The 19098-nt window shown below is 37.6% G+C and overlaps 1 protein-coding gene across 2 annotated transcripts; it reads right to left on the bottom strand.

The window, feature by feature from the left end:
• Positions 1–355: 355 nt before the first annotated feature.
• On the bottom strand, positions 356–19071 carry LOC139145938 (centromere protein Q-like). 2 transcript variants are annotated; one of them, XM_070717390.1, is made up of 10 exons: positions 18954–19071; positions 11630–11852; positions 9461–9518; positions 8852–8969; positions 6963–7034; positions 6484–6559; positions 5966–6042; positions 5500–5587; positions 3920–4006; positions 356–2638 (listed from the first exon to the last, which is right to left on the bottom strand). In XM_070717390.1, exons 2-10 carry the CDS (start codon positions 11816–11818, stop codon positions 2501–2503), a joined length of 903 nt encoding a protein of 300 aa, XP_070573491.1. In that variant the 5' UTR covers positions 11819–11852; positions 18954–19071; the 3' UTR covers positions 356–2500. The 2 variants fall into 2 exon arrangements, with proteins under 2 accessions (XP_070573491.1, XP_070573492.1); XM_070717391.1 differs by lacking the exon at positions 6963–7034 and having other exon boundaries at positions 18954–19062.
• Between the last annotated feature and the right edge of the window lie 27 nt (positions 19072–19098).

The raw sequence follows: 19098 nt of genomic DNA, 5'->3' as shown, positions 1-19098 counted from the left end.
CATGACAAGTCTGTTTCTTGATGTTCGTGATCGCTGTAATAACACCTGGGCGTGAACAAAGGTATCCAATTCACGTTGTTTGTTTCCTGTTAGTTTTACCGCAATCTGTGAGACTTCCTGTAAACGCAAACTTAAAACGCCGCAGAGTGCTACCCTTTTACAAAATCGCAAAAAAAAATATTCGCAAAAAAAATACGGTATACACTATATAGTCCTATTGCTGTCAGAGAGGTATGGTTTGACCCATATACAAGGAGATAATGGTTAAACAGCTGTTACCTGTCTCTGTGTGAACTACAATTACCGATAACCAATGCATGCCTTTCCAACATAGGTGATTCCAGTGACATTGTCATCATATTTTAATCACATTTATTTTATTCACATTTTAATCAAAATATGCTTAGCCAGAAAGTTGGTTCTGGTTGGCAGAAATTCCCTTAACTGAAGCATTATATAGGCATAACAAAAGTATGTAATATAGCAATTATATGCAATTTATAAGAATGTAAATAATATATCTAACAAGTTTCAAATGGTCTACTTAAAGAATTTTATAAATATTTATGTAAGATTTCCAATTTTGCAAACAGTGATATTATGAGCAGGAATTCCCGAACAAAATTCTGAACAGAAAGATGTGACTTTGCACTACTTGCAATCAGAAGTTCACTCAATATCAATTTTGAACAATACCTTGATGAAAACTAGTGTGTGACTTTACAAATACAAACTTATTCTGATTTGGTATTGTACTAATGGTAGAATAAACAGCAAAGCCAATGAATAATTTCCTCAAAATGGATTGTCCATGAGTGGTTTAGCAACTGTTACCAGGTTCTGTGTATTTGCTGTTAAGAAATAAGAAATATTAATTATTGAGTGACTGTTACTGATTAAACTTTTGAAGGTTGTCAGGCAGTGTTCAGTGAAACAACAATGCAAACATGATCTAAGTATTCAACTGTGGTGTAACCTTTTGAGGAGTATGATTCATGATTTGAAAATCCTAGTAGTGTTGCAGAACTCTTTGGACTTCAAATTCTGATAGCTATCAGAAATGTAGAGGCAAGACTAAGAAAAGGCATAAAAGTGATCAAATCAGGTCTCCATACATAGAAATGAATTGATTAACAAGCTGGCTGTAAGGCTGTGCTGACAGTGTTTTTTCACAAATTATACTACCGGTAGTTTTCTGCAAATGTTGTATGATCATACATCACACATTCCTTTCATTTAATCATGCAATGTAGCCTTGAACAAGCAAATTAGGTTTTCAATTCTTCATCATCTATACCATACTGCCAATGTTCCTGCAGCTGGTATTCAGGATTGGAAGTGAATTTACTAACACTACTCACAAATCTTGCCTAGTGACATTCCAGATGCCAAATGTTAATTATTGGGTTCTAATTCAATACAGATTAATATATTGCTGAATCACCATTTTACTAACTTGTCTGTATATCTCCAAAACAGCTGATAAATACAATGTACTTTGAGTTATTTGAATGTAATATTCAAATGAGTGGTTTTATTTTTGTTGTCATAACACTGAAATAAAGTTGGTCGTTATTCAAATAGTGCTGGGTTTGATAGTTTATTTATCCATCATATTCCATTATGGTATACCTTGCCCTACATAGACTGGTTAAACACAAAATCAAGCTATTTGATATATCTACCATCAACTTTTTCTTCCAAAGCTGTTCCATGTAAACATATAAGTGCAATACATAAAATTTTTTAAATTCACGATACATGTACCTACTACATTGATACCAGCAAATATCTATCTCTAATACATTATTTACAAAGGTTGCCACTAATGAGGGCCAATCTTGCTTTGAGACTGACATGGGCAAGGAACCAGTAGGCCTCATACTTGGCCTCATTACAAAAACATAAATTTCAATGAAAAATGGTGGCAAGTAGTGCGATACATTGTGCATTCCTGATGTAAAACAAACAACAACATCAGCTGTCAAATTTATCTTCTCAACCTGTTGTTATATGTAATGCTCATTGATTTTTGAACACCAGTTGTTGCTACATTCTGTGAAAGGAAAGTCTGATTTTAAAACAGATATGCCCAGCTTGCAAGATGAATTTGAAGTATTTGCTGACACTCAGAGTCTGTACAAAAATTCAACTGACATGATGAAATATATCTGCATATTGAATATATAACATTTTGATAAGAAGTACAAGTAGTCTTTTCTTTTGGAAACTGTTCATCTAATCTGAATTTGTCAACAGAATTTCTAACTGTACATCTCTAACCCCAATGTCTATCAGCATGTTTGGAGCTTCAACCAAGATTGGCAGTGGAAGGACATAGATTATTTGTAAATATTCAACTCCTCATCGATATGCTCACTAAATATCAAAGTATATACAATGAATTATGACACAAATCAACATTCACTGGCAAAAGATCAACATTGAAGTGTGGTATGTATGGAATATCATGTTCCTGTAACAGATGTTCATTGGTAATTCATTTTCTCGTTAGAACACTTGCCACTGTAGCCACTGTTTCCACATACTCTGCCAGTTCATTTGCAGTATGAGAACTTTGTAAATCTGTAAGTCTGTGCAGTAATCTGGACTGATGTACATCTATGTCTTCATCAACCTAGAGGAATGAGCGAGAATGGAAATTTTTATCAATTAGAATTTTCACTGACACAGGTTGATAATTTTCACCTGTGCAGTCTCATTGCTACAAACATGATTAAATTTTAAAATGTTTCCATCCTTCGAACGTAATTACATTTTTTTATCTCAGCAGTGTAATGGTACTTCTACCAGTTCTGGGTAGAATCAAGAAACACTACACTAACTTTTCATATCTCTGCCATAAATTAACAACTGTCAATGCATCTCAAGTTAGGTGAAATCTTTACCTCAAAGCCTGCAGGGACTTTGTAATTCCTAGATGGTTTCAAATACTGACTTGCCAATGAGGAATATATATTACATATACTATTGTCTGTGACATTATTACATAAATACCACATTTTACTTGCACTGGGGCGAGTGAGCATTTAACTGGGATTTGCGCTGCAGTGCAAATACCAAAAACATGCCATAATCTTGTGGTAATGAGCATAGGTAACCGGGACTTTTTGTTTGCAAGGAATAATTATTTTGAAACTGTCTGCAAGTGTGAGATTTAGCTACAACAATCTTAATGCCTAATAAGACTTCAAAGAAAACACAGGTTGTTTTGTGTCGTTCTTTCCAACTGTGAGTGCAGTGAAAGACTTGAACAAGAACTGCTCCGCATGTTCACTAACCATTGAACTGTAAACAAGTGAACATCACACTACACAATCAGAATTGGGTGTGTGGAGAAATTAGCCTGTAAGAATTCAATGACATTGTCATACCTCAGACTTGATTACAAAAATAGGAACGTGATATTATTATCATGAGGGCTTGCCATTATTCTGCTGTCCTCACACTCACTAGACACTAGTGTGGGGAATACACTGCAAGCCCTTATGCAAATACCTTGAGTACAGTGTGCTTGCACTGCATGGCCATTAGGTTCTGTCATATTAGTATATGCCTCGAATGTGAGTGCAAATCAGTGCATTGATTTGAGTAGGAACATCCGGGGAGTTAGCGGGCTGGTGAACGATGTACTGACTGCTTTCCACTGTTACGCGGTCCAGTGAAGCCCTTTGACGTTTTCGACGTCAAAGTAGACGCTTAACGCCCTGCATGTCTCTAAATTCCATATAGCATAATCTGTGAAGAGGCATGTAATAGAAATATTATTGTCTGAATACATGGGTTTATGTGCCCTCGCAGCAGGAGACAATTGCCCAAGAGGGCAAATTGTCACCTGCTCTTGGGTACATAAGGCCATGTATTCAGGCAATAATATATAGTACTGACATACATGTACCTGGGATATGGGCAATTTAAAACTGTCCTCTGGCAGTGCAGTTAGATTCAGTTCATCTTCATAGTCTTCTCTGAGTATAGGATGCAACTACAAATAGAAACAGTTTGCTGTCAATGTTAAAGTATCATTTAATTGGCATCTACAGGTATATGACAAGCACAAATAGAAACAATTCTTACACCTCGTGTATCATTCAATTATTGTGATTGGCTTAGACTAAGTCACCTGACATATTTTAAAAAGTGATAAAACATGGTTTAGGAGACGCTTGCCCAGTATGTGAGGTGATCTTGACCACTGCAGATGCACATCTTTTCTGCGCTGCACAAATTGTTGTGTACTGTGGTAACATACAATGTGAACCCCAGGGTACAAGTTGAGATACAACTCCAGTTGAGTATTAGAATACATTTTGGTGATTAAAAAGTGTATATATGACTAGCTACAAACAATGCTGTGTCTGTACTTAGAAAAATATTTGAAATTTTAGGCATGGTGATTGGAAAATGAAGCCATTCACAGCAGTGATTCTATGCCTGTGAGTACGGTATATACATTCTACACAGCTGCAATGATTGTAGTCTAAGGGGTAGTTTGATGCAGTTTGATATTGACTTCCATATTTGCTCCCTCAAGATGGCGGTCTAATTTGAATTTACTGTCTGATCAATTGGATTAACTTTCATTTTGCAGCCAAAAAGAGTGAAGTCCTCCATTTGATGTGACATCACAATTTCAAAACGATAGCGGAGTAAGCCTACATTGAAATTTGCACAAGTGGAGAGTTGCTGGAAATGCAACCCTTGATATGCATTGCAGATTTGCAGTGTGAAATTGCCATTGTAGATACAAGGTACAAGATGTAGCCTTAAACAGGAGAATACAAAAGTCAACATCGAACCACATCAAACAATCCCTTAGGCTACAATTACTGCAGCTATGTTCTGCTATGACCACGATTTCTATGCCTAGGTTGCTACACAAACATTTTGTTGTAACATAATTGATAACACATGATAGCAAGAGCAAGATCATGATTTGTAGCTCACTTGCAGCCTGGTGCTCACATTGATGATAGTCATGTCTTCAGCCTAGCCATCATCAATATTACCGTCATGAGCAACAAATCATGATCTTGCCCTTGCTATCATGTATTGTTATTAACTACAGTTGACATCAAGTGCTTCTTTTCATTTATTGCACATGGCAGAAAAAAGTCCAAACCCCAACTTTATGGTTTTCCTGCATTTGAAAATTCTTGGCATGCGTATATGATAAATCTGTTCATACCCAATATCCCCTGTTCCTTATTCGGAGTAAGAATAGTGTATTTGTGCCGTGTCAGACATTTGACTTCGTCATGTGTCCAATGCAGTACAAATGACACTCATCTTGATACGGAAGGAATTATTATTATGTACTATTATGTACTGTAATATTTGACGTTGACTTTTATATTATATATTATTATGTACCATAATATATGTGCACTTTACTGTTTCTCAAGTATAATATGCACAATTGACAAGGAATGTTGATGGTTTACTCTCTAGTTACTTGATGGGTTACAAGATTTGTACCTTTTTCTTCCAGTTTGCCTGGTTGTCATTAAAATCACTGACAGCATGTTCCAGTTCGGCAACTTCTTCTTGTTTACCTTCAACGGATCTGAGGAAAGTACATGAACAAAAGACAAAAATCATGTTTTTCCATTCTTAGCACATATTCTGAACCTTTACGTTAACAAGGTTTGTTCAAAACAGATACAAGATCTGATTAAAACGTAAACATTTTTCAATAGGTGAGTGTTTGGGTACATTTTTGCTATTCTACATCCAAAATAGGTAGATGTGTTTGTATCCAGTGGTTTCAATGGTCTACTTTCAACGTTCCCTCAATGAGATAAAAACTTCCATATATATATATTGTTTCCCTAAAATCTTCATTTGATAACCAGATAACACACTGCTATTGTCCTCAAAATATCTTTTTTTCCTAGGTTTGTCGACTTTTAAAGGCAAATCAATAAATATTTTTATTACATACACATCCAACTGTTCAGCTTGATCCTCCATCAATTCCACCTGTAATGAACTCTGAACTAAAACTTCTTCAAGAAGTTTCTGTAACAAAGAAAAAAAGCCAGAAACTTCTTAAGTCACATGATTAATGGATGTTATACAGAGCTATTGCTGGTCACTGGAGAAAATCTCAAAATCTCAAAATTCTGCATAGTTTTGGGTCAGATTGCACTAAAACTTGTGACCTTATTGCCACACACTTACAAGTTAGCAAGAAAACTAAGTCTTTGTCTCCTGTGTTCAGTGACATTAAAGATAACTACATACTTTTCCCTCATTTGATATATAGTAACCAGTGCATCTAATATCATGCTAAATTCTATCAAGGGAATCAACTTTCATATTTTCACCCACATAGGCAGTGGACTCTAAAAGTGTAACAGTAACAGTATAGGGAATGCAACAAACTAACAATTAAGTTTTAAGAAGAATCTCTCAAACACATTGATACAAAGTGCACATATTACTCTTTGTTTAACTTACACAGTGACTTTCCATTTTCTTGTAGTCTACATATTTGGCAGTTGGAGCCTTTCTTTTCTTCAGCGTAGCAGTAATCCTAAAAGAGAAATGAGTGAGTGTCACCACCGATATTCTAATTAAACTCTCACTTGCTGTTCTCAGATGTTCAAAAGTCAGTCCATTATCCCTACAAAAATTGATTTGTGGCATAGAGGCACAAATGGCATGACTGATGCATACATCATCCAGTTATACAGGGCAAGATTTAGCTGTCATATTGTACAGAGCACATCGATATGAATGTAGAAATTTAACCACCGGTGAGTTGAAGGAGTTCAAGCTGTACTTTGTCTGATTGCTTTTAAAATACTGTAGTTGTACAATCAGCAATTAATATGCCATCATCACATTAAAATTGACACTCAGGCCAACTCAAGGAATATAAGACAATGCTGGTAGATGGGCAAAGAGCATAAAATCACATGGAGAGAGCTATATACCTGGTCTTCAAATTGTCCAGATGTTCTTGAACATTGCCATAGCTCATAGCACTTGTCTGATTCAGGGAACACCTTCAACAAATAAGTACAGAAAATAGGATTAACATGGATCTGGGTGTTTAGGGCCCAATAGCTGTATCTTTTAGCATTATTTTTGTGATTTTAATTCCAAACTAAAACAAGTTCATGGGAATGTACTCATTGAGAATGTACTCATATACAAGTAGGATAAACTGTCCACTGGGAATGGATGTGCAATTTTGAGAAAAATAAATAATAAACGTTTGCCAAAACATAAAATGGCGCCCTCATGCAAATAAAGCAAAAACAGTGTATGTTGTGCATATATGTATTGGAATCTTCACAGAAACAACAGAGTAGTCCAATATAATGCATAGTGTTGAAGGTTTTCCACTTGAACATCATATGCTTGTTTTCTTTGTTATATTACTAGTTTTTAAAAATGGCGGGAATAAAAATAACACTTAAAAATTAAATCTACTTGTCCAACTTTTCAGTAGTAGAAGACTACATGGGGACAGTATATCCTTTAAATTTGTAGAATTTAAAGAAAACCAGAGAAAATAGGAAGCCCTTTTCAGTTCAACAAATTTCAAGAGTTACAGCTACAGGGGCTTTAACAACTTTAGTGTGAGCTTACTTTTTTTATCAACTGTAACATATACAATGTTCAGACAGGAAAAAATTGGAATGTTTCTGTGACACTCTTTGTGATTTACAAACAAAGGAGATTAATACTATAGTTTGAGTCCGCTTGTGTCCACACACACAATATTAAGTCTTTGTTTTGGTGTTTAAGCCAGCTTAATGCACCCTCTTGATTTCAAAACGTGTATATGGCCAAGCATACAACATTGTAACAAGATGGCTGACATGAACAATGTAGTACTGTTGTACTGCCTGTTGCTGTCAACAACTCCCTTGTACTTAAATTTCAGTGCCTTTATCTTGCAGTGGCACTATTGCAGAGTACCTTGCAGATTTTTTGTAAATGATGGGGCTGTGTCAACAGGTTCCATTTAGAATTCTCTGTTTACTTTCGTCAGCCCAGACCATCGATGTACAGAGATTTTGTACATCCATGCCCAGACTCAGATAAGCAGACTGATCTCATCATCAGACCAATTATTGCCACGAGATGTAGTGCTATGTTTGGCAGCAATCACGAAAGGAAATTAAAAGTTGGTTGTTGTTTGTAATATGATACAAATACCACGTTTCTGAAGCGGCTCAGTCCGTCAAAACAGCGAGTTGCAGATAGAGTTTATCCCTACACCAGCTCAGGTCTGAACGGCTAAACAATCTCAAATTTGATATGTTTCAGAACCACTCTGGAGCGTCCACACATAACGTTTTACACCAGTATTGGACCAGAGCCATTTCACAGGCATTTTAATAGCGTGTGTGTGAACGGCACAATTTAATATTACGTGGTTTTTGTGAACTTGTTTACTCAGGGGTGAGCAAATCCACTGGTCTAAGCTCATGGACCAGTAGTTTTTATTGATTCAGTGAGTAGTTTTTCTGTTGTGTTAGTAGGTTTTATGGTTGGGCAGGCACTTTTTTATGATCAGGCCAGGCTAGTAGGTTTTATGATTGGGTTGGGCTGGTAGTTTTGGTCGTAGTTTTTTGCTTGTACAGGCAAAGGTGGATGAGTGAATTATTCAGCTGGCAACTAAAACGTTGACTGATGCACTTGTGGGAAACTGACACATGGTTTGTGAATTTACTTTGATACCAGCCAGTGAGGCTGGTGGGTTTGTAAATTATTTGCTTAACCCTGTATATTGTACATAATGTTGAAGACTAGCTGGGTGGGGCATGTGTGTGCATTTGTTGCATAAAGAGATAAACAGCATGAGACTCACAAGATGGCTTGATTCACAATATTGCTGACCAGGTCTTGGGTTGATTTCTGTATTGGTTTCCATTTTAACAGAGCTCTTGCAGAGACCCTTTTGTCAAGGAAGTCATCTTCTCTTTGAACTGAATAAAAGAAACAATTGAGGAAAGGTGATACAGTTATATGAGTTGACGGCCTCACTAATTTTTCTGATAACTTTACATGCTCAAAATCTTTTTCTTTTTTTTATCTATCAAATCAAGTAATCGAAAATACACCATTTGCATAGTGTATATCAATGAATAGCATCTGGATAGATTATTATCTACAATGATAGGTAGATGAATTTAGAAAAGAAGACAGGGAAAAACATTCACCTCAGCTAGCTGTATACAGAACTACATGGTCACCTAAAGAATTTCCATGGGCACATCATCCTCTCCTTACATTAGGTCAAATATTTGACCATGGTATTGACTTGTCCTATGATCTAAACATGTTACCGGGGTGACCCTCACATTAGAAACTCTTTTCAATTTAACTTTGAATGTCACAGGATGTACTTTCAATGGTAGATGGTGATCTTAGAAGATAAATTTATCTTTTCTGTATTGTTGTATATATTAATCCTTACCCTTCCTCTTCTCTGTTTTCTTGGTCACTCTCGGCTCTTGGGTTCCTCGCTTCTTTTTCTACATTTTGAAATCAGAGATAATAACACTTAGTGTGTAATCAGTCATAGAAACATGACTTAGTATACTGACTCTATTAAGGAGATGTTCAGTCTGCAAATAAAGTGGTGGACACACATTCACTAATTACAATGAATATTATACTGGTATATTACAATAGTTTAAAGTATGTTAAATATTCAAACTGTTTCTTTTTAAGAGGATAATGTAATTGACAAATCAAAGACTTATTACAACAATATTTCGTTAGATGTTTGTTTGTTTCTTTGTCCTTACAGCGCCTGTGAGAGATTCTTGTTTCAAAACAATGTATTTTGTGCATGATATCTAGTTGCATCTCATCATCATGGCGGGAACATTTAAATTATACAATGTAGATTATGACAGACATGTTTTAACTTTCATCAATCACCATCGTACCTTGGATACAGTGTTTACATTGGTTGTATGGGTCCCATACAACCTTTGGGTGCGGTCCCTACGACTGTATCCCGTAATGGTTGGAATAAGTCCATAGCACGTACTTGTTTCAAGGAGATTATGCCAAAGTCAATATACATAATTGATTTTCTACTGTTATATTTGTCTGTTAGACCATGGCACATGGGTGGCAAAAATTGGTGAAAAAATATCATAGCTACTTTTATTACTGTGTAATACTGACCACTGTCAGGGCCGTAAACTGACATATTACATGTTGTTTGTTAAATGTCCAAAATAAAAACAATTTAAATAAAATGAAGATGCACAGCTGATAATGGACAGTCACACTGAAGCAAAACAGTCAATTTACAATTGAATACCAGTACCAAACAAATAACTTTCTATTCAATCATAGACCCTCGAGAAATTTCTCGAGGGTGTATGATTCAATGAATATATATTTTTCACATTTTCTTTGATTTATTTCAGTTTATGGAAGGTATGGCATAATATATCATACTTCATAATGATGAAGAAAAGGAAAGAATGGTATATATGTATTGTGATTAATGCAGAGAATGATGAAGAATGTTTGAAATGTGCCATCTCATGTGTTTAGAAGTAGTGACTGGTGCTGCAATAAATTACAAGATAGATTCCACAAAACAGATTCAGTTTGCTTTTGTTGTATTGAATGATTGTAAAATTGATCAGAAAGGATACAACAGAAAATATTAAGAAGGTTTAATTATTCAATTAGCCTGTAGTCTGTATTTACCTCTTTTTTCACTCTTGTTGTACGATTGTGAACAGCGGCAAAGTGAAATAAAACCTTGTCAGGTAGCTTAAATGATCTAGAGGGAAATCCTTCACAGAATTATAAGGCCCCTAACTCATAAACAATACCAGTTGTTCAGTTTCATACAATATGATGAAAACAAGCAACACAGGCCCATACAGGAAAAATGTAGAATTGATATTACCAACAGAATAACAGAGAACAACATTCTTGATAGCCCATGCTTGAAACAGAACTAAAATTCTAAGCCAGAAATCTGTGAAAATTGACTAGGCAAGAACTATTGTTTTTATCATCTCCATCCCTTCAACACTTTATTTTCACATGACTAATGACACAATGTTTCAATTATGGTACCCTACCCCCTGTTCAGTTACACTCAGTGAAACCATACTCCAGGAAGTGTATGCTTTATGATTTCACAAAATTTAGCATAACTACTCGACTGGTCCCTCAAAACTTTGTACAAAATGAATTCTTTTTGACAAGTTTGACTGCGCTTACAGGTTAGGCCTGGCAGACCTTTAATTAATTAAGAGATCTTGCAAAGATCTCTGATGACACATATCCTCATTATTGTTTGATCAAGTAATAAAGACCTTAGTTGTCATTAGTTGACACCAACTTGCCTGGCTTTGCTACAGCTGCGCACCAATTGCTCCAGTTTTTCTGTCCACTTAAGACGACAATAATATGTTGTGTGTGGTCAAGGTAGTCAATTTTATGTCTTTATCAATTCCTGAACTTATCATCTGAAATCATTGCGTAATAGTCATTTTGTCTTAGGCCATCTGTATGGAAATTGAGACATTGGCTATTGCAAAACATATTGAAATAACCTTGGCCTAAACCATTGACAAATGCTGACAACTCTGTCATTCAAACTGACCTGTGCTGTACTGGGATTTCTTGAAGGGCTGACAGATCGCTTTTTCCTTGATGTCACTTTCACTGTTGGTGTTTTAGATTTTCTGCCCTGCTTCTTTGATTTTGATGTTCCAGGTATTGGGGCGATTTTCTTTGGTTTATTTCGATAACTTGAAGCAGCAGTAGGAGTCTTGCTCTTGCGAGGGGGCATTGTAAAGACTTCACTGATTTAAACAAGGAACAGTCTGGAGGAAAAAAGAATACTGTGTGAAACAAATGTAAGAGCCATCTGTAGTGAGGTGCATTCTCATACATGTATCAAAAAATAAAAAAAAACAACAAATAAATAAACAAATAAATACAGCAAATACTGTATACAAATATTACAGATATCTCATTTTGTCAAAGAGTCGTAATATTGGGGAAACTTGTCATGTTTATGTTTCTTACACATACAATATTGTACTCAGTGTTTCACAGGTAGTTTCCTTCTCGGGACAAGTCCTTGGTACAAGCAGAGCGTATGTGTACATCATTAAAAGACAACATCGTACCTGCAAAGGCGTATACAATGGAAGTAGTCTCACTTCTACCTCCATGAATATAATGGTGCCAAGTACAACACTGATAATTAATACGACAATCCCTCCTTTGGTGGAGGGGCTGTGTCAATACAAACAGAGTTGCGGTGTGCATGGATGGGTTGCTGGTTACTTTGATAAACCGTAAGTCACTCCTGGTCACCTCAACCCTTCCACCATACTCACTTCAACCCCCTTGGGCCCTCATACCTTTCCCTTCAGCATTACAGTGACAAACTAGTATCACTATCGTGTTAGTACCGGTATGTTGTCAGTTATGTTCAATGCTCATGGTGCTTTGCAGGGTTCTAGCAGAAGCGAGGAACACCAGGAATGCACAACACCGCACTTTGGGCTAGGCCTGGGGCCATGGAGGTGTCTACACGGCCAATCACTACGGCATATTGTATGTGTAGGCACTAGTCTAAGCCTTGCATGCAATTCACATATTAAAACAGCTGAATGTTGTTTTGAACTGAAGCCAGCAGATTTCTTCACAGAAACATCATTTCCCCAAGCCACGTTGTATGCTATAAATGCTGTCATACAACAAGAAAAGTTTGACGAGGTCAAAGTGACCTGAGTAAGGGGGTTGAGATGACCACAAACAGAAACAAATGAGAATACAAGAGAAATTGGCCAGTAAGGGTATCCAACAGAATATATGAAAGACTCTTAGTTCCAGCCATCATGCAAAGGCGATCTTCATGTCATGCATTGGTGTAATGTTTGCCACCTTTCTTGAAGTTATTGTACATTGCAATCCTAACTACACAATGACAACAACCAATCTATATGTGCTCAGGGTGGTGGACTGCTGTGCACCATTCTCTGAAACCAAATTTCTTACAAGTGTATGTGTATTCTTGACCACTGAGTGACGTCAATTGGTGAAACACGTGAGCGAGGTGAATGAGAGATTAGATGATACAAAAGAGCGAATGATACAGAAATTGTGTCGAAAAAAGCAGAACTGAAAGTTATGTCATTTGTGTATATTGCAACTTTGAATATTGGTTTGGTGGTTGAAAAAAAAACTTCAATTATTTGTTTTCATCGCTATGATGCAAAAATAACACAAGTACCAGGATGGCCCGCAGTTGAGAATATACATGCTATATAATCATGTGCTAGTAAAGGATTTTATATTTCTGTTGTAGAGGATACATTCCATAGTCAAAAGTATTAAAATAAAATAACCGTGCTGAGACCAAGACCCCCTTCATCCCCATCCATGGCCAGAAGTCGGGATTTTTTCATTTTAGACATTTTTACATTTTAGTAGTGCATGTTTGACATGTTAGGTCGGAACTAACGTGACCAAAAAGCCAAACTTGCAAACCTATCGTGTATCGTGCAGACCCAACATATCCACACCTATCGTTTCTAAAATGTCTAAAGTGTATGCCAGGTCGGAACTAACGTGCCTAAATGCCAAACGTGCAAACCTATCGTGTATCGTGCAGACCTAACATTTAAGAACCTATGTCTAACATGCACAGCATTTAGGGCGTACAAATAAGTCCTATTCTATCATGCCAATCGTGCAAACCTATAGTGTATCGTGCACGCCAAACATGGATGCACCTATCGTGTCTAAAGTGTCTAACGTGTAGGTATCACGACTGTACGACTGTACTTATCTGGACATGCACGTTAGACATTTTAGACACGTTAGGTCCGTACACGTTGGTTCAGCACGTTACACGATAGGTTTGCACGATTGGCATGATAGATTATGACTCGTGGACAACCTAAAATGACATACACGTTAGACATTTTAGACACATTAGCTCCGTAAATCTTCGGTCGGCACGTTATACGATATGTCTCAAGATTCACGTGATGGCCTTCAAACACGGTAAGGTCTAACTCTATCATGCCAATCATGCAAACCTATCGTGTATCGTGCAGACCTAACGTGTACAGAGCTAACGTGTCTAAAATGTCTAACGTGCATGATATTTTAGGTTTTCATCATGAGTCAAAATCTATCATGCCAATCGTGCAAACCTATCGTGTATCGTGCAAACCTAACGTGTACGGACCTAACGTGTCTACAATGTCTACGCATATGTCATTTTAGGCTCTCAAAATGGGTCAAAATCTATCATGCCAATCGTGCAAACCTATCTTGTAACGCGCCGACCTAACGTGTACGCACCTAACGTGTCTAAAATGTCTAACGTGCATTTCATTTTAGGTTCTCCACATAAGTCAAAATCTATCATGCCAATCGTGCAAACCTATCGTGTATCGTGCAAACCTAACGTGTACGGACCTAACGTGTCTAAATGTCTAACGTGTATGTCATTTTAGGTTCTCAACATGAGCCAAATCTATCATGCCAATCATGCAAACCTATCGTGTATCGTGCAAATTAACGTGTACGGACCTAACCTGTCTAAAATGTCTAACGTGTATGTCATTTTAGGTTCTCAACATCAGTCAAAATCTATCATGCCAATCGTGCAAACCTATCGTGTATTGTGCAAACCTAACTTGTACGGACCTAACGTGTCTAAAATGTCTAACGTGTATGTCACTTTAGGTTCTCACATGAGTCAAAATCTATCATGCCAATCGTGAAAACCTATCGTGTATCGTGCAAACCTAACGTGTACGGACCTAACGTGTCTAAAATGTCTAACGTGTATATCTGACTGTACCATTCAACTTATCCGGAGACCCTACAATGACATACACGTTAGACATTTTAGACACGTTAGATCTGTACTCGTTAGGTGTGTACGATACACAATAGGTTTGCGTGATTGCCATGATCGATTTTGACTTGTGGACAACCTAAAATGACATACACCTTAGACATTTTAGACACGTTAGCTCCGTAAATCTTAGGTCAGCATGTTATACGATATGTCTCAAGATTCACGTGATGGCCTACAAACACAGTGGTCTAACTCTATCATGCCAATCGTGCAAACCTATCGTGTATCGTGCAAACCTAACGTGTACGGACCTAACGTGTCTAAAATGTCTAACGTGTATGTCATTTTAGGTTCTCATCATGAGTCAAAATCTATCATCGTGCAAACCTAACGTGTACAGACCTAACGTGTCTAAAATGTCTAACGTGTATGTCATTTTAGGTTCTCAACATGAGTCAAAATCTATCATGCCAATCGTGCAAACCTATCTGTATCGTGCAAACTTAACGTGTACGGACCTAACCTGTCTAAAAAGTCTAACGTGTATGTCATTTTAGGTTCTCAACATGAGTCAAAATCTATCATGCCAATCGTGCAAACCTATCGTGTATCGTGCAAACCTAACGTGTACGGACCTAACGTGTCTAAAATGTCTAACGTGTATGTCATTTTAGGTTTTCATCATCACCCTAGTCAAAATCTATCATGCCAATCATGCAAACCTATCGTGTATCGTGCAAACTTACGTGTACGTGTACGGACCTAACCTGTATAAAATGTCTAACATGTATGTCATTCTAGGTTTTCATCATGAGTCATAATCTATCATGCCAATCGTGCAAACCTATCGTGTATCGTGCAAACCTAACATGTACGGACCTAACGTGTCTAAAATGTCTAACGTGTATGTCATTTTAGGTTCTCAACATGAGTCAAAATCTATCATCGTGCAAACCTAACGTGTACAGACCTAACGTGTCTAAAATGTCTAACGTGTATGTCATTTTAGGTTCTCAACATGAGTCAAAATCTATCATGCCAATCGTGCAAACCTATCGTGTATCGTGCAAACTTAACGTGTACGGACCTAACGTGTCTAAAATGTCTAACGTGTATGTCATTTTAGGTTCTCAACATGAGTCAAAATCTATCATGCCAATCATGCAAACCTATCGTGTATTGTGCAAACCTAACGTGTACGGACCTAACGTGTCTAAAATGTCTAACGTGTATGTCATTTTAGGTTTTCATCATGAGTCAAAATCTATCATGCCAATCGTGCAAACCTATCGTGTATCGTGCAAACCTAACGTGTACGTGTACGGACCTAACCTGTCTAAAATGTCTAACATACATGTATGTCATTTTAGGTTTTCATCATGAGTCATAATCTGTCATGCCAATCGTGCAAACCTATCGTGTATCGTGCAAACCTAACATGTACGGACCTAACGTGTCTAAAATGTCTAACGTGTATGTCATTTTAGGTTTTCCACATGACTCCAATTTCTATCATGCCAATCATGCAAACCTATCGTGTATCGTGCAAACCTAACGTGTACGGACCTAACGTGTCTAAAATGTCTAACGTGCAGACTTTTATTGTGTTTAGTCATGCACGTTTGCCTTACACGTTTGGTGTCTATAATGTACAATGGCATACAACTCCCATAGCACAATAGCTTCAACAATGTGAAACGTGCATTTTTACCAACTACTGGCCATCGCTCTTCATCCCAGCTCTAACCCCTGGGGACGGACATGTCAACTGCCCCTAAGCAAATATTCGCTCACTACTGTAGTTACGGATAGCCTCATTACTAATTAGTTTATAAAGTGTGTATGTGCGATGTATGATAGTGAGCATGCGTGCGTGAGTGCTTCACGAACTCTACAAAGTGTTGAGCGGTCTCAGTCAGAAAAATGTAACAACTTAGCCGGCTATTGAACCACTTTTTTTTGGGAGTGGAGATTTAGCCGAGCGGTTGTCTGTGGCCTCTCAGCTAGGCGACTGATGCCGTATGTTGTGGGTTCGAATCCGATTGAAAACTAGCCGTATTGGTAGGGCTAAGTTATCCATGGGCCAAACCAAAATTTGGGGGCCAGGAAGATGCATAGACGTTCTGCCAGTTATCTGCCTAAAGTCAAATAAAACATTACAACCCTCGACTGTTACACCATAAACAGAAAATTTTGTTTTCAGTCACATAAGTAAAGCAAGGCACACTAGACCAAAAGGGGGATTTTCTCCTGATCGGGAGAAAAATTGACCACCTGATCAGGAAAATTTCTCCCGATAGCGAGACTTTTTTTGATAGAGTAGTTTTGCGCAATTTAATAGACATTTGCACATTTACAAAAGTGTACCAGTATGTTCATTTATCAAATTTTAGGATGGGTTACCATTTTTTCCGAAAAAGTTCACCACTGCTTCCTTTGAATATTTTCACATTTATTAAATAATAGTGATACCCTCTGTAGAAAATGCATACAGCAAATTGTCACTTTATATGAAAAATGTATTTCCAAAGTGAGGATCAACTCCATTTGTACTTTTTAACGTCAAAGTCATGTCCCGGAATTCATTCGTTAACATTTTCAAACTGGTACACATTTTGGACAAAGTCTCCCGATCAGGAGATTTCTGTCATTTTTGAGAAAAACTGTCATCGAGTAGCTGTATCTAAATACATGTAACATTTCTAGGAAGTCTCCTGATTGGGAGAGAATCCCTATGTTGGTCTAGTGTGCCTTGCTGAAGAAGCTGCAGAGCTGTAACTCAGGTTTTTCCTGGGTATAATGTAAGTCGGTCGGCAAAAACAAGATTTGCTGGCCGGCTCGCATACTAAAGCAAAACCTCCATGTGGGTCCCACAGCATAGCACATTGTATAGCCCTACGAGCGCGAGATTGTCCGGCTTTGGATACGCCGCAGGCGGCGAAGCCAAAGCCGGACACTCTCGCCATACTCGTAGGGCTACACATTGTACTGCAGCTATGGTTACGACACAGGGCATTGAGTAATCTTGTTGTTGTTGTTGTTGTTGTTGTTGTTATTGTTGTTGTTGATGGTGATGATGATGATGATGATGATGACGATAATAAAAAATATTAAAAAACAATGTGTCATTCCTTGCTGTTGTTTGTCGATGTTGTAGATAATTGTAAAGAAAACCGTAATCGTGACCAAAAAACGACGTAGGTCGCCCAACGTCACTCCCGTCCTACTCACAGGGAATTAGTAATCTTGTTGTTGTTGTTGTTGTTGTTATTGTTGTTGTTGATGGTGATGATGATGATGATGATGATGATGATGATGACGATAATAAAAAATATTAAAAAACAATGTGTCATTCCTTGCTGTTGTTTGTCGATGTTGTAGATAATTGTAAAAGAAAACCGTAATCGTGACCAAAAAACGACGTAGGTCGCCCACGTCACTCCCGTCCTACTACACAGGGAATTGAGTAATCTTGTTGTTGTTGTTATTGTTGTTGTTGATGGTGATGATGATGATGATGATGATGACGATAATAAAAAATATTAAAAAACAATGTGTCATTCCTTGCTGTTGTTTGTCGATGTTGTAGATAATTGTAAAAGAAAACCGTAATCGTGACCAAAAAACGACGTAGGTCGCCCAACGTGTAGCCCTACGAGTATGGCGAGAGTGTCCGGCTTTGGCCTTTCCCCCAACACAACCAACAACAACAACAACAACAAGATTACTCAATTCCCTGTGGTTACGACTGTAACTAACAGTAATCACAGGCACTACTAGACACGTCGCTTGGCAATCGGTACATGTACATGTACTGATTCACAGTGAACAGTCTCTCTTTGTTTACTTTTGCTGCGGTTCCGTAGCCCTACCACTCCCTTTGCTGGTTGTGTTGGGGGAGTGGCATTCCCCCAACATAACCAGCTAAGGGAGTGGTATAGGTACTATAGGGCTACGGATCCGCAGCAACGTTTACTGTGAATCAGTGTGATTCAGTACCGATCGCGAAGCAACGTGTCTAGTGCCAGTGGTAATAATAACCTGACAAAGTGCAGCCTGTACCGCATGGAAATGAAAGCAATGGGTATTAGCTCACCTGTAACTCGGAATAAAATTGCTCATTTCGCTTCAAAAAACAGGCTGCCTATCTCAGTACATGTATCTCTCATGACAGGCCCGACGACAGTTCGAAATTTGCGCTGCTGTACATTTACATTGTGCGCATGAGCAAAGACCTCAAA

This window comes from Ptychodera flava, chromosome 12, assembly GCF_041260155.1.
Source record: "Ptychodera flava strain L36383 chromosome 12, AS_Pfla_20210202, whole genome shotgun sequence".
Taxonomy (NCBI): Eukaryota; Metazoa; Hemichordata; class Enteropneusta; family Ptychoderidae; genus Ptychodera; species Ptychodera flava.
The sequence above is the reverse complement of the archived record's forward strand: the minus strand, read 5'-3'. Positions and strand labels throughout refer to the sequence as shown.

What these genes read in the sequence shown, in the direction of transcription:
- LOC139145938 (XM_070717390.1), bottom strand. Translation starts at nt 11,818, where the DNA reads ATGCCCCCTCGCAAGAGCAAGACTCCTACTGCTGCTTCAAGTTATCGA. An exon ending in ATTGTGAATCAAGCCATCTT is followed by an intron (nt 7,035 to 8,851) that starts GTGAGTCTCATG and finishes TATTTGTTGAAG; the next exon opens with GTGTTCCCTGAATCAGACAA. An exon ending in TTAAATTGCCCATATCCCAG is followed by an intron (nt 2,639 to 3,919) that starts GTACATGTATGT and finishes TCATTCCTCTAG; the next exon opens with GTTGATGAAGACATAGATGT.